This window comes from Phoca vitulina, unplaced genomic scaffold, assembly GCF_004348235.1.
Source record: "Phoca vitulina isolate PV1807 unplaced genomic scaffold, GSC_HSeal_1.0 scaffold22, whole genome shotgun sequence".
NCBI lineage: Eukaryota > Metazoa > Chordata > Mammalia > Carnivora > Phocidae > Phoca > Phoca vitulina.
The window spans coordinates 45,697,553-45,722,226 of record NW_022589725.1 but is presented as its reverse complement, the minus strand read 5'-3'; the positions used below and the strand labels follow the sequence as shown (position 1 = coordinate 45,722,226).

Here is a 24,674-nt window from a genome sequence, read left to right as displayed (position 1 = left end):
GTGATCAACTAATCTATAAAAAAGGAGGAAAGAATATACAATGGGGAAAAGACAGTCTTTTCAATTAATGGTGTTGGGAAAACTGGACAGCTACATGCAAAAGAATGAAACTGGACCACATCCTTACACCATACACAAAAATTAACTCAGAATGGATCGAAGACCTAAATGTGAAATCGGAGACCTGAAATCATAAAATTCCTAGAAGAAAACAATGGCAATACTCCCTTGGACATCAGCCTTAGCAACATTTTTCTAGATATGTCTCCTCAGGCAAGGGCAGCAAAAGCAAAAAATAAACTATTGGGACCACACCAAAATAAAAAGCTTTTGTATAACAAAGGAAACCATCCACAAAACAGAAGGCAACCTAATGAAAGGAAGAAGATATGTGTAAATGATATATCTGATAAAGGGTTAATATCCACAATATATGTAGAACTTATATAACCCAACACCAAAAAAACCCAAATAATCTGATTAAAACGGGAAGTGAACCTGAACAGATATTTTTCCAAATAAGACATACTGATGGCCAACAGAAGACAACAGGCCAACTGATGAAAAAATGCTCTACTTCACTAATCATCAGGGAAATGCAAATTAAAACCACAATGAGGTATTACCTCATACCTCTTAGGATGGCTATTATCAAAGACAAGAAATAAGTGTTGGCAAGGTGTGAAGAAGAGGGAATCTTCATATACTGTTGACAGGGATGTACAGCCACTATGGAAAACAGTATGGAGGTTCCTCAAAAACTCAAAAATAGAATCACCATATGATCCAATAATTCCACTGCTAGGTGTTTCCCAAAGAAAATAAAGCATACACTCAAAAGATAGGTGCACCCTGTGTTTACTGCAGCATTATTTATCACAGCCAAGATATGGAAGAAACCTAAGTGCCCATTGATAGATGAATGAATAAAGAGCAACATATGGTTATGTTAACATACAATGGAATATTACCCAGCCATAAAAAAGAATGAGATCTTGCCATATGCAGCAACATGGATGGACCCTGAGGTGTCCGTTTCTTTTTTATGATTTCATTTGTATGTGGAATCCAAAAAATAAACTAATAAAGGAATAAACAAATGAATGAACGAATGGACAGACCCTTATATACAGACAACAAACTGGTGATTGCCAGAAAGGAGGTGGGTTGGGGAATGGGTGAAATAAATAAAAGGGATTAAGTGGTATAAACTTTCAGTTAGAAAATAAGTAAGTCACAGAGATGAAAACACAGTTTAGGGAATACAGTCAATAATATTGTAATAAAATATGGTGACAGAGGGTGACTACACAAAATGGTGAGCCTGAGTAATGTATAGAACTGTTTGGTCAATATGCTGCACACCTAAAACTAATAACATTGTATGTTAATTATACTTTAAAAAATACGAGCACCTATATAATCTATTTTAACACAAAAAAGAATTTTCTATACACAAAATAGAATTTTCAGATATCTCCCATAAATGCTCAATTCACAAAAAAGTTATTTGAGCTCCTAAAACCTACAAAGGAGAACTGAGGTCATGGAGAGGGAGTTAAGATAATACCCCTGTCTCTGAAAATCTTCCAGCTTAGTACAAAAGAGGAAAAAACGAAAGGAACATAGAGAACTATTACCTAGAGTCTAATTTTGTATAAGAAAAAACCCTGATTTTTAAAAAACCAATCATATTTTATTGTGAAACCCTTCAAAAGTGGAGCCATTAGAGGCAGACCAAGACAGGGATGCTATCTGCTATCACCTCTATTATTTACCTTATTCTGGAAGGACTATGTAAAGCAAACAGAAAAATCCTGTCTTTTATATATATCAACTTGCAAAATTGATGAGAAAATGGAATAAAATATTTAACATTTAAGCAGACAATATTTTCATTAATTCTAAATAATGTGATCACTTAACTAGAAAACACAAGAAAAACATTTTTTTTAAATTATCAGAACTAATGATTTCTGTCCCAGTTGCTAAAAATATAAAAATCTTCCAAATACTATCAAATATCCAATTTTAGAGAATGGAAAAAAAATCATATTCATAATACCAAAAAAAATTCCAAAACTAGTAAAATAAATGAAAAAGGAAACATGTAAAATACACATATATAAAATTATAAACTTCATTTAAGAACATGAAAAACTAATTATATAAAAGGAAGGATGGGAAAACTTATTATAAAGATATCAATTCTTAATCAATCCAGAAATTAAGTGTAGTAACAATAAAACATGAAAAGCCTTTAAAAATTATATTAAAATGAGTATTTTAGAAAATTAAAAATTTCTTGTAAGAATAACAGAAACTTCCTGGCTGTGTATAATCATATATTAAAGTCTGAATTAATCAGAACACTGCAGTAGTAGTACAGGAACATACAGATCAATGGAACAGAGTAGTGACTATAAAAATAGACCCCACCTCATAAATACATTTCATATACAATATATATTTCACATACATTTCAAATCAATGGATAAAATAGGAGTTAATCCACAAGGACAACTTGTTTACCATTTAAAAAATGAAAGTGTATCTCTACTGTATTCCTTACATCAAAATATATCATAGATGAATTAAATATTTTGAAGTTAACCATGAAAAAATAAAAAGCCTGGAAAAAAAAATACAAAGTTAAAGATTTTTCAAATGTTGGGGGCAAGAGAAGTCTATTTTAACACTGATGCAGTGGTAGAAATAAAAGAAAGGATATGAGTTTAACTACATAAAAATGTAAAACTTTTATATAACATAGAATACTACTATGGAATCTACAGGCACAATGAATGGACAAAAAAAAAAAATCTTGAAAACGAACAAAGTTGAAGGTCTCACACTTCCTGATTTCAAACTTGCTACAAAGCTACAGTAATTAAAATATTATGGTATTCGCATAAAGAGAGATATACAGACCAATGGGATAGAAAGCCCACAAATAAGACCTCACATACACGGTGAAATGATGTTTGTCAAGGGTGCCAGTATCGCTCAATGGGGAAAAAGATGGTCTCTTCAATAAATGGGGCTGGGAAAACCGGATATCCACATGTGAAAAATGAAGTTAGACCCTTACCCTGTACCAGAGACAAAAAACTGAAAACTAAAAATGAAGCAAAGACTTAAATATAACTAAAACTAAAGTAATTTCTAGAAGCATGACTTGGCTCATGGCCCTTTTACTCCATCTTCAAAGCCAGCAAGCATGGGCTGAGTTTCTGACCTACTTTTCTGCTCCTCTGTCTGGTTAAAAGCTCACAGGATTACTGGGCCCACCCAGACAATCCCGGTCAATCTCTAGTGGAAGGTCACTTCTACCACGGAACATAACATACGGGGATTAGGATATGAACATCTGGAAGGTCATTATTCTGCCAAGCAGAAAAGGCATTTAGAAGAAATATTTTAGGTAAGGATGAAAACTGGAAATAATTTTCTAAAATGGAACCCTGGCCAATATTCAACAATTATGAAATTACTTCTGAAAACATTAAACCAAACAAACAACTTTAGATGTCTACTCCTCAAATTTTTAAATATATTTCTTGTAGAATATAATTGTCAACCTCTAATGACCACATTTACTAACTAGAAATCATGAATATGAATATCCAAATTAATGTCTGTAACTTAAGAAAATGGTCACTTATTTTTGTTAATGAGAAGCCCCTTACAAATAGACTTTTTATCCTTTCATGGCAAAAAAAAAAATTAGTTTAGTGGAATTTGAACCCAAAATGATGTGTTTTCAGGACTTATTCATATCACTGATCATTTACGTAAGTAGTATAAAATTATTTTTGCCATTTTTAGAGTAAGTTCTTAATTTGTAGTCTCTATTTTTAAAAGAAATTCCCACTATGTTAAGAAAAGTAAAAGTATGAATTAACCTTAATTAAGTTGGGAACGAATCTTTTTAGAACTATTGGTATGGGCAATTTTCTATCAAAAATACTTTCAATATTTTTTTCTCTTGTAACACATACCACAGGCTTTCCAGTTTTAATCTTCATGAATCATATATATCAAAACAAAAAACAAACCTTTATACACTTCTCCTGAATATCATTTCTCTGAGAAGCAAATTTGAGTAGCGGCTTTTCACCATCCATTCCAGATTCTTCACTTTTTATTTTACTAAGGTGATGATCTGAAATCCAGTCCATGAAGACAGTTAAAACTTCATACACTTGTGCATTAAGTGGTACCTATAGATAAAAAATTATATCAAACATTTATTTCCATTCACAGTCTCATAAAATTTCAAGAGCAAGCTTTAAATTGGGAGATTATAGAATAATTTACCTAAAGGTCACTAAAATATGTACTGAATGAAAAAGCTTCCCCAAAGGAAATTTCAAATCAAACATCTCCAATTAACATAAGAAACATGTTAAATGATGGCTAAGAGAAGGAGAGAAAACCCATCTTAAGAAGGAAATTGAGGAATGACTGGGTGGCTCAGTAGGTTAGGCATCCGACTCTTGATATCACCTCAGGTCTTGATTCTCAGATTCGTGAGTTCAAGCCCCACACTGTGCTCCATCCAGAGCGTGGAGGCTACTTAAAAAAAAAAAAAGGAAACTGAGGGATGCTTGAGTGGCTCAGTCCATTAAGTGTCCGCCTTCAGCTCAGGTCATGATCCCAGGGTCCTGGGATCGAGCCCCACACTGGGCTCCCTGCTCAGCGGAGAGCCTACTTCTCCCTCTGTCTTTTTCAACATTTCCTTGGTGATTCAGGGTCTTTTCGGATTCCATACAAATTTTAGGATTGTTTGTCCCAGCACTTTGAAAAATGTCATTGGAATTTGGATCAGGATGGTGTTGAAGGTATAGATTGCTCTGGGTAGCATAGACATTTTAACAATGTTTATTCTTCCGATCCATGAGCATGGAATGTTTTTCCATCTCTTTGTGTCTTCTTCAATTTCTTTCATGAGTGTTCTGTAGTTCCTAGAGTATAGATCCTTTACCTCTTTGGTTAGGTTTATTCTGAGGTATCTTATGGTTTTTGGTGCTATAGTAAATGGAATCATTTCGCTAATTTCTCTTTCTACAGTTGCGTTGTTAGTGTATAAGAAAGCAACTGATTTCTGTGCATTGATTTCGTATCCTGCCACATTATTGAATTGCTGTATGAGTTCTAGTAATTTGGGGGTGGAGTCTTTTGGATTTTCCACATAAAGTAACATGTCATCTGCGAAGAGAGAGAGTTTGACTTCTTCTTTGCCAATTTGAATACCTTTTATTTCTTTTTGTTGTCTGATTGTTGTTGCTAGGACTTCTACTACTATGTTGAACAACAATGGCAAGAGTGGGCATCCTTCTCATGTTCCTGATCTTAAGGGAAAAGCTCTCAGCTTTTCCCCATTGAGGATGATATTCACTGTGGGTTTTTCATAGATGGATTTTGTGAACTTGAGGAACGTTCCCTCTATCCCTATACACTGAAGAGTTTTAATCAGGAAAGGATGCTGTATTTTGTCAAATGCTTTTTCTTCATCAATTGAGAGGACCATATGGTTCTTCTCTCTCCTCTTATTAATGTGTTCTATCACATTGATTGATTTGCGAGTGTTGAACCACCCTTGCATCCCGGGGATAAATCCCACTTGGTCGTGGTGGATGATCCTTTTCGTGTATCGTTGGATCCTATTAGCTAGGATTTTGTTGAGCATTTTGGAATCCATATTCATCAGGGATATTGGTCTGAAATTCTCCTTTTTGATGGGGTCTTTGCCTGGTTTGGGGATTAAGGTAATGCTGGCCTCACAGAATGAGTTTGGAAGCTTTCCTTCTGTTTCTATTTTTTGAAACAGCTTTAGGAGAATAGGTATTATTTCTTCTTTGAATGTTTGGTAGAATTCCCCAAGGAATCCATCAGGCCCTGGACTCTTGTTTTTTGGGAGGTTTTTGATCACTGCTTCAATCTCATTAGTGGTTATTGACCTATTCAGGTTGTCAATTTCTTCTTGTATCAGTCCTGGGAGTTTATAGATTTCCAGGAAGGCATCCATTTCTCCCAGGTAGCTTAATTTATTGGCATATAGTTGTTGATAATAATTTCTATTAATTGTTTCTATTTCCTTGGTGTTAGTCGTGAATCTCCCCTTTCATTCATAATTTTATTAATTTGGGTCCTTTCTCTTTTCTTTTGGATAAGTCTGGCCAGTGGTTTATCGACCTTATTAATTCTTTCAAAGAACCAGCTTCTAGTTTCGTTGATCTGATCTACTGTGTTTCTGGTTTCTAATTCACTGATCTCTGCTCTAATCTTAATTATTTCTCTTCTAATGCGTGGCTTAGGCATCGTTTATTGCTTTTTCTCTAGTTCTTTAAGGTGTAGAGTTAGTTGGTGAATTCGAGATTTTTCTATTTTTTTGAGTGAGGCATGGATGGCTATGTATTTCCCCCTTAGGACCGCCTTTGCAGTATCCCATAGGTTTTGGACTGAAGTGCTTTTGTTCTCATTGGTTTCCATGAATTGTTTAAGTTCTTCTTTGATTTCTTGGTTGACCCAAACATTCTTGAGCAGAGTCGTTTTTAACTTCCAAGTGTTTGAATATCTGCCAATTTTTTTCTTGTGATTGAGTTCCAGTTTAAAAGCATTATGGTCTTTTATGGTCTGAGGAGTAGGGGACCCTATTCCAACCAGTCCCTGGAACTGAGCTGGATATCTACCGGACCACTCTGAACACCCACGAAATCAGCCCGAGATGTACAAAGATAGATCTGGATCTCTATAAACAGAATATCGCAGGTGTTTGGTTTCGAGGTACGAAGCGGGGGGCCGTGATTCTGTGGGCAGATATCAGAGGATAAACGGAAGGGGGAGGGAGCCAAGCCGGTGGGATCCTACACCGCCAGTGAGCAATAGCCTCCCACGTTGTGGACAGGGCACAGACTCACAGACCGGTAGCAGGGGCACAGACTCACAGACCGGTAGCAGCAGGGAAAGGACTTTAGGGCAGCCCCCTGGACTGAAACCAGCGGGGCCCCGCATGCGAACTGGGGGGACCTGGTGGTTTTAGAAGCACAAAGGGCAGAGACATGCCCCGATCTGGAGGCGAGGACTGGGAGCGCTGCTGAGGGGCACACAACCCAGGACGTGAAGTTTAAGGCAGCACACACAGAAACAGAGATAGTGTGGCCTGGAGAGCTCACTGAAGAACAGACTGTGATCTCTCCGTTCTGAGGCAGAGGGTTGGAAACGGTCTCTTCTGCTCTGACTCTCAGAGGAGATGAGGAAAGCCACCAGGGAAACCACTAGAGAACAAAAGCCCCCCAAAAACCGGTTTTCACTGAGCCCATTCCCCGTCATAGGGGGCAGGGCAACTCTACCCAAACAGGGATGCCTGAGTAACAGTGTGGCAGTCCCCTCCCCCAGAAGGCAGGCTGGACGAACAAGAGGCCAGCAAGCCTAACGTCCCTATAAAACAGGTGCATCTTGCTTGGGTTGTGGTCAATAATTTGGACTCTATACATTCCCTCAACCACCCATCAACAGAATGACTAGGAGGAGGAACCCCCCAAATAGGAAAGACTCAGAGACTATGACTTATACCACAGATTTACAAATGGATACAGATATAACCAAGATGTCGGAGATGGAGTTCAGGCTAGCAATTGTGAAGATGATAGCTAGAATGGAGAAATCGATTAATGGCAACATAAGAGTCTCTAAGGGCAGAAATGAAAGCTGAATTGGCAGAATTTAAAAATGCTATCGAGATCCAAACTAATCTAGATAATCTAACAGCTAGGTTAAGCGAGGCAGAAGAACGAATTAGTGATCTAGAAGACCAATTAATAGACAAGAAGGAAAAAGAGGGGGCCAGGGAAAAATAACTCAAAATCCATGAAAATAGAATCAGAGAAATAAGTGACACCATGAAATGTTCCAATGTCAGAATTATTGGGATCACTCAGGGGGTGGAGAGAGAAAGGACTAGAAGATATATTTGACCAAATCGTAGCTGAGAACTTCCCTAATTTGGGGAATGAAACAAACCTTTGTGTCCTAGAGGCAGAGAGGACCCCTCCCAAGATCAAGGAAAACAGGCCAACACCCCAGCATGTAATAGTAAAACTTGCAAATCTTAGAACAAAGGAAACCATCTTAAGGGCAGTTAGGGGGAAGAGATTCCTTACGTACAGAGGGAGGAACATCAGAATAACGTCAGACCTATCCACAGAGACCTGGCAAGCCAGAAAGGCCTGGCAAGACATATTCAGGGTACTAAATGAGAAGAACATGCAGCCAAGAATACTTTATCAGGCAATGCTGTCATTTAGAATGGATGGAGAGATGTAGAGGTTCCAAGACTGGCAGAAACTGAAAGAATATGTGACCACTAAGCTGGCCCTGCAAGAAATATTAAGGGGGGCGTCTATAAAAGGAGAAAGACCCCAAGAGTAACATAGCACAGAAATTTACAGAGACAATCTATAGAAACAAGGACTTCACAGGCAACAAGATGACAATAAATTCATATCTTTCAATAATCACTCTCAACGTGAATGGCCTAAATGCTCCCATAAAACGGCACAGGGTTGCAGATTGCATTAAAAGACAGGACCCATCCATATGCTATCTACAAGAGACTCATTCTGAACCTAAAGATACATCCAGACTGAAAGTGAAGGGATGGAGATCCATCTTCCATGCCAGCGGACCTCAAAAGAAAGCTGGGGTAGCAATTCTTATATCAGACAAATTAGATTTTAAGCTAAAGAATGTAGTTAGAGACACAGAAGGACACTATATCATTCTTAAAGGGTCTATCCAACAAGAAGATCTAACAATTGTAAATATCTATGCCCCCAACCTGGGAGCAGCCATCTACATAAGCCAACTGTTAACCAAAATAAAGAGTCATATTGACAACAATACGTTAATTGTAGGAGACCTCAATAGTCCACTCTCAGCAACAGACAGATCATCTAAGGAGAAAATCAACAAAGAAAAAAGAGCTCTGAATGACACACTGGACCAGATGGACCTCATAAATATATACAGCACATTCCACCCTAAAACAAAAGAATACCCATTCTTCTCGAGCACACATGGAACTTTCTCCAGAATAGACCACATACTGGATCACGAATCAGGTCTCAACCGATACCAAAAGATTGAGATTATTCCCTGCATATTCTCTGCACAGCAATCTTTTGTTGAATTTGGTCCTGCGGAGCCATGATATCTTCATCACAGGCCAGCCAGACAGTTAACACCTTCAGAGTCACACTGCCCAATGGTGGCTCCTGATTTTGTAATTGAGATTCCTCCACAGCTATCTTTAAATGATGCTGTCTTCCCACTTCATGAAAAGAACTAGAGGATTTATCAAAATTATTAACAGCCCACAGTGAAATATCACTAGCCACCCGCTGAAAACGTCAAAATGAAAAAGCGTGAAAACACCAAATGTTGGCATAGTTTGGAGTAACCACAACATTCAAACATTGCTAGTAGGAGTATAAAATGGTATAACTGCTTCGGAAAACTGGCAGTTTCACAAAAAGTCAAATATCTATGACCCAGAAATTCCAGTCTTGCTTGTATTTCCAAGGGGAATGAAAACATCTGTCCACTGAAAGCCTTGTACACAAACATTCTTAGCAGCTTTATTCATAATAGACAAAAAGTAGAAATAGCCCAGGTGTCTATTAAAAGAAGAATGGATAAACAAATTGTGATATATTCAAACAGTAGAATACTACTGAGCAATACAGAGGAACAAACTATTGATACACCCAATGTTATGATGAGCAAAATAAGCCTTACCCAGATGAGAGCATACTATACAACCCCACTGACTAAAGTTCTAAAATAGGCAAAATTAATCCATGGTGATAGAAATCAGATTAACAGCTACTTCTTGCAAGGAAGAACTGAGAAGGGACATAAGGGAACTTTCTAGGATGATGGAAATGTTCTATATCTAGTTGCAGGTTACATGAGTATAGGCATTTGTCAAAACTGACTAAGCTATATACTTAATGATCTCTGCATTATATTACTGTATGTAATTTATACCTCAAAGTAAAAAATTCCTTAGGAAAAAATAAATAAAGCCCATTCAGGCATGGATTGCAGTCTTGACAGAAAACATTGAAAGTTTGTGGAATCTTAAAACACAATGAATAATAAAGCTCTTATTAAGCTTAAGGTCTGTGCCTGAAACACTGCTGAAATATTTTGTTTTGCTTTTGTAAATAAAAGCATATTAGAAATATTATACAGATATTTCTCTGTAAAGGAATTATTATGGTGAATCCTTTCATACCAAAATGATGTTTGCCAAAAACAGATTCAAGAACAAAGAGAAAATGTCTTTATTTTCTACTGGAGAAATTTTCAATTGTATCATACCTTGTGAGTTTTTGAGACTGGTACTTTATCTTGTTTTAAACTTTTCATTTCATTAGCAGCATGCGAATTTCCTTTCAATCTCTGTATTGTCATAAACTCATACTTCCTCTGCAACAGTACATATCCATGAATTAAAATACAATTGTATTAAAGGTGGGAAAATCCAAAGGAAATCACTTAAAATTCACTTGTGTCGGGGCACCTGGGTGGCTCAGTCATTAAGCATCTGCCTTCAGCTCAGGTCATGATCCCAGGGTCCTGGGATCCAGTCCTATATCGGGCTCCCTGCTCAGCGGGAGGCCTGCTTCTCCCTCTCCCACTCCCTCTGCTTGTGTTCCCTCTCTCATGTTCTCTCTGTCAAATAAATAAATAAAATCTTCAAAAAAAAAAAAAATCCCTTGTGTCAAAAGAGCAGGCAACTTACCTGTAAATTATCTAAACGAGCTTGAACTCTCTTAGCCTGAATCTCCATCTTCTTGTTTTCTTCACTTACTTCATTTAACTAAAGTGAGAAAACATTAAATATTTCAATATAAAACTTAAGCTGATTTCATACTAAAGATTTTGTAAAGATATTATCTAGTCTGTATAACCAAACAATGTAACAAAACAGAGATAGCATTCGTAATTAAAGAAGATCACCACTTATGGTAATTAGACTTATCATGGAAATCATTTTGAAATGTATAAAAATAGTGAATCACTATGATATATACCTGAAACTAATAGGATATTGTATGTCAATTATACTTCAATAAAAAAATATTTTAATTAAAAAAAAATCATAGCTAAAATCATTTATCCCTAAAGTACTAATAGTATCTAAGTTTACTTCATTCTACAAAAAATTTGCAAGTCTCCTGAGATCTTACAAGTATATGTTTTAATGGGAAATGTCTTTTAATTGAACTTTTTATGTATGTACATGAAAGTGTACAAATCATTAAGTATGCAGTGTAATGAATTATTGAAATAGGATTAAATGTATGAATTTGGGAAGAACTGACATGTTTATAAATATTGAGTCTTCATATCTATGAACATAACGTAGCCTTCAAATGATTTAGATATATTTATTTTCTTTTAATAATGTTTTGTACTTTTCAGTGTATGTGTTATATACATCTTTCTTTTAAATTTATTCCTGGATAGCTAATGCTTTTTGATGCTATTATCTGTGGGATCTTTCAATAAATAACACTATTTGATTACAGCTGGTATATAAAAATACAATTGATATTTGTATATTGAACTTACATCCAAGGATTTGCCTATATTTGCTTTATTCTACTAACTTGTCTGTATATCCATTTGGATACCTGTATATACAGTTACATAATCATGTTATCAGTAGATAATTCTTATTTCTTCCTTTCCAATCCTTATTTTCTATTTTTTTTCCCTATTGCACTGACTAGGACTCTCAGTACAGTGTTCAATAGAAACAGTTAAAAGAGCACCCTTCTTCTGATTTCAGAGGGAAAACAATAACTTAAATATGATTTTGTTGTTGGGTTATTTTTGTAGATACCTTATCAAAATTAAGTTCTCTTTTATTACTAATATCAGGAGTTAGTGCTGAATTTTATTATCAATAGAAATATGATTTTTCTCCATTTATCAGATGTGTTAATTTTCAAATGATAAACCATAATTTTCAAATGATAAACCATAACTTCCAAATGATAAACTTTGTAATTCCTGTACTAAATCCATTTAGCTACATTATTTTTATGTATTGCTAGATTCAATTTGCTAATATTTAAATTTCTTGCAACTATATCCATGCAACTGATTTGAATTTTTCTTTTCTTATAAAAATCTTGACACATTTAGTTTCAAGGTTATGCTGGCCTCATACAACAAGAAGGAGGGTTTTTCTCTCTTTTTCTATTTATATTTAAGGTATATGATGTTTCCTCCTTAAAAGATAGTCGTAAGTCTTACTGCTCCTTCTCTCAAAGTAAAGTGTCTTATTTTTCTCTGATCACTTTAAAAATTTTATCTTTATCTAATGTTTTCAGCAATCTTAAAACAATGTTCCTATGTTTGCTTTTTCTCAACATTTATCCTGTTTAGGCTTAACATAGTTTCTTGAATCTATAAGTTGGCATACTGTTTTCACAAGTTTTGGATAATATGTGGCCATTTCTCTTCAAATATTTTGTTTTTGCCCTATGATCTCTTTTTGAACTCCCATGTTAGAAATTTTAACGAAACATATCTCTTTTATAAATTTGTTTATTCTTTCTCTACTCAATGTTTTTATTTCGAAACTTTTTAGGAAATCATCTTCCAGTTCATTAACCGTGTCTTCTGCTGCATCTCATCTGCTATTAAACCCATTCACTGGAGTTCTGAAATTCAATTAGTGTATTTTTTAGTTTCAGAATTTCATTTTAATTCCTTTTTATAAATTCTGCTTCTCTAAGTTCTCAATCTTTTTTTCTACTTTTTTGAACACATTAATCATTATTTTAAAATCACTACCTACTAGCTCCAATATCTGGATCACTGCCAGGTATATTCACATTGCCTGGGGCATTTTTGTTCTCTTCATATTGAGTTATATGATTCTGTCTTTTTATAATTTTTATTTAAATTCTAGTTAATTAACATACAGTGCAATATTGGTTTCATGAGTAGAATTCAGTGATTCATGTGATTCTGTCTTTTAATATAATGATTAATTTTGTATAGAATGACAAAGAAAATATATAAATTTTGTACACATTTTCTTTCAGAGAGGGCTCATTCTTTCCTTTGCTAGATACTCAAAATGGGAACTGATCGCCTTATTCTAAACAGGAACTAATATCAGTTAAGACCACATTTCAGCTTGAGGAGGATTTCATATATCTCTAATTTGCCTCCTCCTAGGGTGCAACCCTGATTCTTTCAAATGAGAGCCTATGGTATTCACAGGGACTCTCTAGCCTGATGAATCCTGAATATTAATCCTTGACTCCTCAGCTTGGCAAGACTTAATGGGAATTGTTTTATTATTATCATAATAATATTGCAGACTTATTTATGTCCAATGCTACCATAAATTACCATGCAAGTCAGTCACAGAAATAAGTTACCTTTTTATTTAGCAATTTTGAAACACAGTTGAGCTTTGAACCATGCAGGGGTGATGGTCACCAACCCCTGGGCAATAAAATATCCACAAAGAACTTTTGACTCCCCAAAACACTTTACTAGTAGCTTACTGTTGACAAGGAGCTTTAATGATAATATAAACAGCCAATTAACACATATTTTTTAATGTTATATGTATGATACACAATGTTCTTATAATAAAGTAGGCTAGAGAAAACAAAATGTTATTAGGAAAATCATAAGGACAGACATTCCAAGATGGCGGAGGAATAAGAGACTTTAGTTTTGTCTGGTCCCAGGAATTCAGCTAGAGAGCTATCAAATCATTCTGAACTCCTGTGAACTGAACCAGAGCTCTAAGAAAAGAATTGCTGCAATTCTACAAATAGAAAAGCAAGCACTTTCTGCAAGGTAGGAGGTGTGGAGAAGTGAATCCTAAGCAACATATTGGAAGATAAACCGCGAGAGTAGGGAGCTGCAGAAAGCTGGCTACCAGAAAGTAATATAGTACTACAGCGAAAAATCAGAACTTCTAGAAGTCTGCTCTGGTATATGTCCCTGCCTGAAAGGTACTCAGGTGGCCAGACAGGGAAGAATCCTAGGTGGGACAGTGTGCTCTCAGGATCGCAGGGGTCACAGAAAGAACAGGGGTACCTGAGTGCGTGAGAGTTCCCAGGCATCGGAGCAGGAAAGCCGGCTGCCATGAGCAAGCCCAGAAGTGGGCTTTCAGAACAGTGTTGCCATAAAACACAAACCGCAGAAGGGTTGGGCAACCACTCTCTGAGCAGGGAACCAGCAAATGGCAGAACCGCAGTCAGACAACCCTCCCTCCTGGGAAAGAATGGCGCGGGTGGGCACCACAGGAGTCTGCAGGCTTTGGAGATTCCAAGCGGGGTCACATGACTGAATAGAAATGCTCAGTCATGGGCTAGGTGAGCACAGAGTGCAGATGGAGACCAGGGACACAGGAATGATTGACTGCTTTTCCCCAAGGGCACACTGAGGAGTGGGGGGTGGTGGGGCACGAGCTTTTAGCTCCAGGGCTGGAGATTGGGAGGCCGCCATTTCCATTCTCAATATCTAAAGCCGCGTGTAAAGCCTTCAGGGAACAAAAGCCATATAGAGCAATCCGGGGCCAATTACATAGCCTGACCCCTGGCATGGGGCAATGCAATTCCTCCTGGGGCAAAGACACCTGAGAATCAGTGCAACAGGCCCCTCCCCAAGAAGATCAGCAAGAACATCCAACTAAGACCAACTTTACCAACCACAAAGAACTGCAAAACTCCAGCACTAGAGGAAAACAGTATATAGAATTCATGTTTTTTTCCTCATGATTAGTCTTCCAAATTTACTATTTCTTTTCTCTTTCATTTTCAACCAATTTCTTATTTTGTCAACTCTTTTAAGTTTTTTTAAATTTTCGTTTTTACAGTTATTCTATCCTTTCATTGTATTTAATTTTATTTTTGTATATACATAACTTTTCCTTTTTTTACAATTTTGGGATCTAGTTTTTATTTTTTTTTTTAAAGATTTTACTTATTTATTTGTCAGAGAGGGAGAGAGATGGAAAGAAGCTGAGAAAGAGCACAAGCAGGGGGAGCAGCAAGCAGAGGAGACACAGGATCCTTGCTGAACAAGGAGCCCGATGGGGGACTCGATCCCAGGACTCTGGGATCATGACCTCAGCTGAAGGCAGACGCTTAACCAAGTAAGACACTCAGGTGTTCCGGGATCTAGTCTTCCAACAAACAGACCAAAATACACACAGGATCCAATGAATTGCTCTGTTCTGTTCACCTGTCTGATTATATTCTCTCTCATTTTTTTTATTTTTTATTTTTTCTTAAATTTTTTTGTTTTTTCGGTTCTGGGGCTCTTCTGATTTGCTTAGTGTATATTTATCTGGGGTCATTGTTGACATTTTAGTATTTTGTTCTCTCATTCATCTATTCTTCTCTGGACAGAATTACAAGATGGTAAAACTCATCTCAAAAGAACAAGAGGAAGTTCTGACTGCCAGGGACCTAATCAGTATGGCTATAAGATACTGGAACTAGAGTTCAGAATAACGATTATAAATATACTAGCTGACCTTGAAAAAAGCATAGAAAACACGAGAAAATCCCTATCAGGAGAAATAAAAGAACTAAAATCTAAACAAGTTGAAATCAAAAAGGCTATTAATGAGATGCAATCAAAAATGGAGGCTTTACGGATACCTGGGTGGCTCAGTCAGTTAGCATCTACCTTCGGCTCAGGTCATGATCCCAGGATCCTGGAATCGAGCCCCAAATTGGGTTCCTTGCTCAGCGGGGAGACTGCTTCTCCCTCTGACTGCTGTTCCCCCTGCTTGCGCTGTTGTTCTATCTCTCTATCTCTGACAAATAAATAAATAAAATCTTTAAAAAAAAAATGGAGGCTCTAACTGCTATGATGAATGACTCAGAAGAGAGAATTAGTAATATAGAAGACAAAATGATGGAGAATAAAGAAGCTGAGAAAAAGAGGGATAAACAACTAATGGATCACCAGGGGAGAATTCAAGAGATCAGTGATACCATGGAGCAAAACAATATTAGAATTGAAATCACAGAAAAAAGAAAGGGGAGGGGGAAGAAGATATACTTGAGCAAATTATACCTGAGAACTACCCTAATCTGGGAAAGGAAACAGGCAATCAAGTCCAGGAGGCACAGAGAATCCCCCTCAAAATCATGAAAAATAGGTCAACACCTCAAAATAATAGTGAAGCTTGCAAATCTCAGAGAAAAAGAGAAAATCCTGAAAGTAGCTCGGGACAAGAGGTCGGTAACCTACAAGGGTAGAAACATTAGACTGGTAGCAGACCTATCCACAGAGACCTGGAAAGCCAAAAAGGACTGGCAAGACATATTCAGGGTGCCAAATGAGAAAAATATGCAGCCAAGAATAGTTTACCAGCAAGGCTGTCATTCAAAATAGAAGAAGAGATAAAAAGCTTCCAGGGCAAACAGAAACTAAAAGAATTTGTGATCACTAAACCAGCTCTGCAAGAAATATTAAAGGGGATCCTTGAAGCAAAGAGAGAGCCCAAAAGTAACAGACCAGAAAGGACCAAGACAATATACAGAAACAGGTGACTTTATAGGTAATACAGTAGCACTAAATCCAAATCTTTCAATAGTTACTCTGAATGTAAATGGGCTAAATGTCCCAATCAAAAGACACAGGGTATCAGATTGGATAAAAAAGCAAGACCAGGGAGCCTGGGTGGCTCAGTTGGGTGAGCATCTGCCTTCAGTTCAGGTCATCATCCCAGGTCCCTGAGATCAAGCCCCACATCAGGCTCCCCGCTTGGTGGGGAGCCTGCTTCCCCTTCTCCTTCTGCCTGCCACTCCCCCTGCTTGTGCTCTCTCTGTCAAATAAATATAAAATCTTAAAAAAAAAAAAAAATTTAAAAAGCAAGACCCATCGATATGCTATCCGCAAGAGACTCATTTTAGACCCAAGGACACCTCCAGCTTGAAAATGAGGGGGTGAAGAACCATTTATTATGCTAATGGACATCAAAAGAAAGCTGGGGTAGCAATCTTTATATCAGACAAATTAGATTTTAAAACAAAGACGGTAATAAAAGATTAAGAGGTACACTATATCAAAATTAAAGGGTCTATCCATCAAGAAGATCTAACAACTGTAAATACTTAATGCTGCTAACTTGGGAACAGCCAAATATATAAACCAGTTAATAACAAAATTAAAGAAACAAATTGATAATAATACAATAATAATTGGGGACATTAGCACTTCACTCATTGCAATGGACAGATCATATAAGCAGCAGATCAACAAGGAAACAAGGGCTTTGAATGACACATTGGACCAGATGGACTTAACAGATATATTCAGATCATTCCATCCTAAAGCAACAGAATACATATTCTTCTCTCTAGTGCACATGGAACATTCCCCAGAATAGATCACATTCGCAGTCACAAATCAGGTCTCAACCAGTATGAAAAGACTGGGATTATTCCCTGCATATTTTTAGACAACAATGCTTTGAAACTTGAACTCAAATCACAAGAGGAAATTTGGAAAGAACTCAAATACATGGAGGTTAAAGAGCATCCTACTAAAGAATGAATGGGTCAACCAGGAAATTAAAGAATTAAAATTCATGGAAACAAATGAAAATGAAAACACAACTGTTCAAAACCTTTGGGAGGCAGCAAAGGTGGTCCTAAGAGGGAAGTACATAGCAATACAAGCCATTCTCAAGAAACAAGAAAAGTCTCAAATACACAATCTAACCCTACACCTAAAGGAACAGGAGAAAGAAAAGCAAAGAAAGCCTAAATGCAGCAGGAGAAGTGAATTAATAACGATTAGAGGGGAAATCAATGAAATAGAAACCAAAAGAACACTAGAACAGAGCAATGAAACTAGGAGCTGATTCTTCAAAAGAATAAACAAAATCGATAAACCCCTGGTCAGATTCATCAAAAAGAAAAGTAAAGGATCCAAATAAATAAAATAGTGAATGAAAGAGGAAAGATCACAACCAACACCAAAGAAACACAAACAATTATAAGAACATAGTATGAGCAACTATATGCCAACAAATTAGACAATCTGGAAGAAATGGATGCATTCCTAGAAATGTATAAACTACCAAAACTGAAACAGGAAGAAATAGAAAACCTGAACAGACCCATAACCAACAAGGAAATTGAGGCAGTAATCAAAAATCTCCCAAAACACAAGCGTCCAAGGCCAGATGGCTTTCCAGGGGAATTCTACCAAACATTTAAAGAAGAATTTATATCTATGCTTCTGAAGCTGTTTCAAAAAATAGAAATGGAAGGAATACTTCCAAGCTCGTTCTGAGGCCAGCATTACCCTGATCCCAAAACCAAAGACCCCACCAAAAAGAATTACAGGCCAATATCCCTGATGAACATGGATGCCAAAATTCCCCCAAGGTAACAGCCAACAAGGTCCAACAGTACATTAAATGCTGGGCATGGAGCCTACTTAAAAAATAATTAAACCAAAGCTGGCGGCATCACAATTCCAGACTTCAAGCTCTATTACAACAAAGCTGTCATCATCAAGACAGTATGGTACTGGCACAAAAACAGACACATAGATCAATGGAACAGACTAGAGAGCCCAGAAATGGACCCTCAACTCTATGGTCAACTAATCTTTGACAAAGCAGGAAAGAATATCCAATGGAGAAAAGACAGTCTCTTCAACAAATGGTGTTGGGAATATTGGACAGCCACATGCAGAAGAATGAAACTGAACCACTTTCTTACAGCTTACACAAAAATAAACTCAAAATGGATGAAAGACCTAAAAATGTAAGACAGGAATCCATCAAAATCCTAGGGGAGAACACAGGCAATAACCTCTTCGACCTTGGCCGCAGCAACTTCTTGCTAGACACATCTCCAAAGGCAAGGGAAACAAGGAAAAATGAACTACTGGAATTTCATAAAAATAAAAAACCTTTGCACAGCAAAGGAAATAGTCAACAAAACCAAAAGACAACTGACAGAATGGGAGAAGATATTTGCAAATGGCATATCAGATAAAGGGCTAGTATCCAAGATCTAGAAAGAATTTATCAAACTCAACACCCAAAAAACAAATAATCCAGTCAAGAAATGGGCAGAAGACATGAACAGACATTTCTCCAAAGATGACATATAAATGGCCATCAGACACATGAAAAAATGGCTCAACATTACTCGGCATCAGGGAAATACAAATCAAAATCACAATGAGATACCAACCCATGCCAGTCAGAATGGCTAAAATGAACAAGTCAGGAAACAACAGATATTGGTGAGGATGCAGAGAAAGGGGAACCCTCTTCACTGCTGGTGGGAATGCAAGCTGGTGCAGCCACTCTGGAAAACAGTATGGAGGTTCCTCAAAAAGTTAAAAATAGAGCTACCCTACCACCCAGCAATTGCACCACCAGGTATTTACCCCAAAGATACAAAATGTAGTGATCTGAAGGGGCACCTGCACCCCAATGTTTATAGCAGCAAATGTCCACAATAGGCAAACTATGGAAATAGCCCAGATGTCCACTGACAGATGACTGGATAAAGAAGATGTGGTATAATGGAATATTATGCAGCCATCAGAAAGGATGAAATCTTATCATTTACACTGACGTGGATGGAACTGGAGGGTATTATGCTGAGTGAATAAGTTAATCAGAAAAAGACAATTATCATATGATCTCACTCATATGTAATTTAAGAAACAAAACAGAGGATCATAGTAGAAGAAGGGAAAAATAAAACAAGATGAAATCTGAGAGGGAGACAAACGATAAGAGACTCTTAATCATGGGAAACTGAGGGCTGCTGGAGGGGGACGGGTGGGGCGATGAGGTAACTGGGTGATAGACATTAAAGAAGGCACATGATACAAGGAGCACTGGGTATTATATGAGACTGATGAATCACTGAACTCTACCTCTGAAACTAATAATATGTGAATTAAATGAATTTAAATTTTAAAAAAGAGAGAGAGGAAAGAAAAAAAAAAAAAGAAAAATGAACATCAAAAAAAGAAAAAAAATGAAGACAGGTGGATTCCGAGGAGGGGAGGAGGAAGGGAACAAAGTGACCCAGATCAGCAGAAAATACCCTTGAGAAGCGATGGGAAAATCCAATTCCCAGCTGGATCTTTGTCATATCCAGGATTACTACAGGAGAATAATTTTCCTGAATGTAATGAGAAAAAAATAATAATAAAAGATGGTAGACTCTGACATGAAAAAGAAAATCATAAGGAAGAGAGAATACATTTATAATACTGTACCACATCTATCAAAAAAAAAAATTTCATATAAGTGGAACACAGTTCAAACCCATGGTGTTTAAGGGTCAACTGTATATATACATCATTCATCATGCCAAAAGTTGGCCAACTACAGCCCATGGACCAAATCTGAACACTGTTTACTGTTATAAATAACATCTTATTAGAATACAGCCATGCTCATTCACTTACTTATTGCCTGTAGCTACTTTTGCATTATGTCAGAGTTGAGTCATGACAGACTGCATGGCTCACAGAGCCCAAAATATTTACTATTTCATCCTTAAAGAAAAAAATTGCTGACTCCTCATCTACACTAAACAGAGTAACCATAAAAAAACATTCTCCCAGCTGGTACCAAAGAATTTCTCCCAAGCTCTTTCAGTTTGGTCACACTAGATCAAAAATCCAATTATCAATAGGTCAGTCATGTAATAATTCACATATCCACTCCACTCACCACACACCCATACAAACACATACAAAATTATTAACAAATATATAACCTTAAGAGATAGGTACGGGCAACAATGTTCTTTGGCTAGCAGTTAAAGAAACCCTTCTCAAAAAAAGAGTGCTATGGGGCGCCTGGGTGGCTCAGTCATTAAGCCTCTGTCTTTGGCTTAGGTTGTGATCCTGGGTTCCTGGGATTGAGCCCCGCATCGGGCTCCCCGCTTGGCAGGAGGCCTGCTTCTCCCTCTCCTACTCCCCCTGCTTGTGTTCCTTCTCTCGCTGTGTCTCTCTCTGTCAAATAAAATCTTTAAAAAAAAAAAAAAAAAGAGTGCTAGAGTTGTATGGTGACAGATAGTACCTACACTTGTGCTGAGCACAGTATACCATATAACATTGTCAAATCATTATTGTACATCTGAAACTAATATAATGTTTTGTGTCAACCAACTGTACTTCAATTAAAAAGAGAGAGGGGGCGTCTGGTGGCTCAGTTGGTTAAGCAACTGCCTTCAGCTCAGGTCATGATCCCAGGGTCCTGGGATCGAGTTCCACATCAGGCTCCCTGCTCAGTGGGGAGTCTGCTCCTCCCTCTCCCTCTGTCCCTCCCCTGGCTTGTGCTCTCTCCTCTCTTGCTCACTCTCTTTCTCAAATAAATAAATAAAATCTTAAAAAAAAAAGAGAGCGAGAGCACACTAGATTGAGAGTGTGATGGGGAAAAGTAATCTCTCCAGGGATAAAGCAGGCTTCCAGACAACAGTAAGTGAAGGCCATCCATACTCCTACTGTGGGAGGCCATAAATGAATTCAGGGAAGCCAAAGAACTTAGATCAAATGAGAAATGTTGTAGCTAGTTGTCACTGCCAATGAGAAAGGCTGTAACAAGCAGTGACTACAGAACATCAAAAACAGAAACTGAAAACATATAGCTACCTAAAGAATTCCAGGATGCATATTATCTCTGAGAGTCTGAGCTTAGTTACATTTTAGAATCCATGAAGTTCCAGCCCAAAGCTTTCATTTTTGAAGTGACTGGGTTTACCCCAATTTCTGCTCATCTACTTCTCCTTACACAAATACAAACATAATCATTCTCCTGTCTTTCTTGAACTATTCTTTCTCATCTTTCAGTCAAAAACTGGCAAAAGTTAAAAAAAAAAAAAAAGGATACACAACTCCTATTAAGCAGTAACCTAGATTACATCACTTATGTAATCACAGTACAATATGATAGCCCTCTGTATGACAGTACTCTGTATTCACGCTAGTACAGTGCCTAGCATATAATAGATGTCCAGAAAATAAACGAATGTTAAATAAGCAGTGGTGTAAAACAGCAGTTAAAAGAAGTATTAGCTAAAATCAATGCGTAAAAATCTCCACATTATCATGTTGTTGTTTTTTTTTTTTTGCTCATTTAAATCTAGTAATTTAGTAATTGCTCTTATATTTTAAAAACTCTAAACTGCAAAAACATCTTCTCAGCTGGATGCTAAAACAGATGATGAGAGATCAAAAGCTTAAGAATACCATATTTATATTTGGAAGTATTATAGGAAATAAAGTTAATCAAAATTTTCTCTAGCTAGAATATATTCTAAGACTTTGATATATAATTTGTTAAATATAGATGATAGGTTTTAAAAATCTTATAATCTAGTATTTATTAAAATAGGTCTTACCTGCTTTTTTAAGTTATCATTCAATTCTTTCAATGCATCGAAAGAGGACCTTAGCCTCTTGCTTTCTTTATTTCTTTCCTTAAGAACTTCAGTTAAATGCTCAACTTCTGCATCGTGTTGCTAGAAGGGAAAAAAAATCTGATCTAAAAATTAGGTAAGGATTCCATCCTTGAATCAGGACTTTAATCAGTACATTTAAGCATACATGACTAATACTGCAAATAGTTTATAAAAACTGTATCATCAACCAACATAATAACTAAGCATTAAAAGCATTTGTTAAGTTCCTTAAAAAACTATTTTCTGCAGGTGCTCAAAAAGATCCACTGAACGCACTGAAATAATTTCTTTCATATCATGGAATGATAAAACAATGAAGGGTTTCTGATCTTCTTCAAGAGACTAGTTAGTTATTCACAGCTTTATAAATTAAAATTTAAGATTTAAGTTACCCTTGAAAATAAACAGTCATAGATAGAACTAATTTCTTGTTCTCATTAAGTAGCTAAAATTGTTTACATCTCAAAAAATTTAAAAACATAATTAAATTTCTGAGTGTCAAACTATTTGACTCTCCTTAATCAGTTTTATAAATAATTCAAATCATGTAACTCTCTAATTACATTTAAATGAGGTAACACATTTTGATTTAAAGCGCAAATATGTATAGTTTATTTCACATTTTATTCTCAATTTATAATGTATTAAAACAAACAAGTTTCTATAGGAAATCAAGAAACTGAATTAATTTCTTTCTTCCAAGTAATCATATAGGTACCATTAAAATAAGGCTGTTATCTTTACACTTAGTAAGAATAACAGACAAATCTCAAGAGAAAAAAATTCAAGAATAAATCAAGGAGGAAAACCTCTTGAGAATCCAAGCATTTCTTTTTCTGCCCTTTTTAAAAATCCAATCATGTGAAAACATTAGCTTTATGTAATTTTATTATTACATTAAATGATTCTTTAAATAACTTAGTATATAGTCACAAATATGGTTATTTCAAACATTAGGTTAATATTCTCTTTCTCCAAATTCTTCCAAATCCAAAGATACTAAAAATATATAGGGGATATGAGTTCCATTTCCAGAATGGCAAAATAAGCCCACTACACTCTAGTTCTGTTACTGATTACAACTAAAAATCTTAGACAAAACACAAAAAGTGACTACCTTAAGGACTGTAAAAAGTAAACAGAAGCAGGGAGTTGTAAAAAGGAGTGAAAATGTGGAGAAGCAACCCTCAAGAGGGTGAAGTTTCCAGGGTTTTTGTTTTTTCTTTTCTCTAGTAGTCTTGCCCCAACACAGGCCTCTGGCTATTGAAGTGCAGCTGAAGTACAGGCTGCTAAAACTCTGAGAGAAACTCCACCTTTCCACCCAGGGAAGCCAGGAAAACGGCCACTGTGAGCCAAGGAATGTGGGGAGTATCTCAGAGAAGAGAAGATAGACTCAGAAAGAACATGTTTTCATTCTGGTGTACATAAACTCGTAGAAATCTGGCCAAACCCTAAGCCGCCTAAGCACAGCACAGACAAAAGCAGCAGAGCAAACATGGAGAGATCAGAGCTCAGTTTAAAAATACTACCCAAGTCTCAGACTAACCCCCAAATTCTGTAAGCATGGGAAAGACACAGAGCACCATAATACAGGTCTTGAGAACTGAACTAAGATTCATGTCACTGCCTGAGTATCAGACTAACCTAAGTGGCACATGCACAAGACATCTATGAAGCAACATCATAAAAGCTCTGAAAACTGAACTGAGGTGAGAAAGAATTTTGGCCTATACCTAATTAGGATGGAGTAGGGAAAATGGAGTAGGAAGATCCTGAGCTCACCTCTTCCTGTGAACACACCAAGGCTGCAACTAATAGAGAACAACCCCCTCTGAGAATAACCTGAAGGCTAGCAGAACAGCTCTTCCACAGGTAAAGATACAAAGAAACAGGGACATCAAGAAGGATGGGAGAGGCAGAAATACAATCTGGTCAGGAAACAAACCCTGGCACAGCAACCCACAAGCAGGAGGGATAGCACAGATATGGAGGTCCTAAGGAGTGTTGGGGTTCAAGCCCCATATGAGGCATACTCCCACCCTTGCCCTGGGGATCTGCACTAGGAAGAGAAGTCCCCATAACATCTGGCTTTGAAACTCAGCAGGGCATAAATCCAGGAGCATTGAAAAATCAGTATGACTTAATTCCTGGAGA

The 24,674-nt window shown here is 36.8% G+C and overlaps 1 protein-coding gene across 6 annotated transcripts in view; it reads right to left on the bottom strand.

Annotated features, from left to right (window-relative positions):
- Positions 1-24,674, bottom strand: part of CCDC138 (coiled-coil domain containing 138) — a 139,805-nt gene that overhangs the window by 90,908 nt on the left and 24,223 nt on the right. For 5 of the 6 annotated variants that reach the window (XM_032419466.1, XM_032419469.1, XM_032419467.1 and 2 more), the window contains 4 exons: positions 22,461-22,580; positions 10,814-10,891; positions 10,390-10,497; positions 4,059-4,223 (listed from right to left, as the gene is read on the bottom strand). In XM_032419466.1, coding sequence (XP_032275357.1) covers positions 4,059-4,223; positions 10,390-10,497; positions 10,814-10,891; positions 22,461-22,580 — 471 coding nt within the window. The remainder of the gene's footprint in view (positions 1-4,058; positions 4,224-10,389; positions 10,498-10,813; positions 10,892-22,460; positions 22,581-24,674) is intronic. The other variant, XM_032419468.1, reaches the window with a different exon arrangement.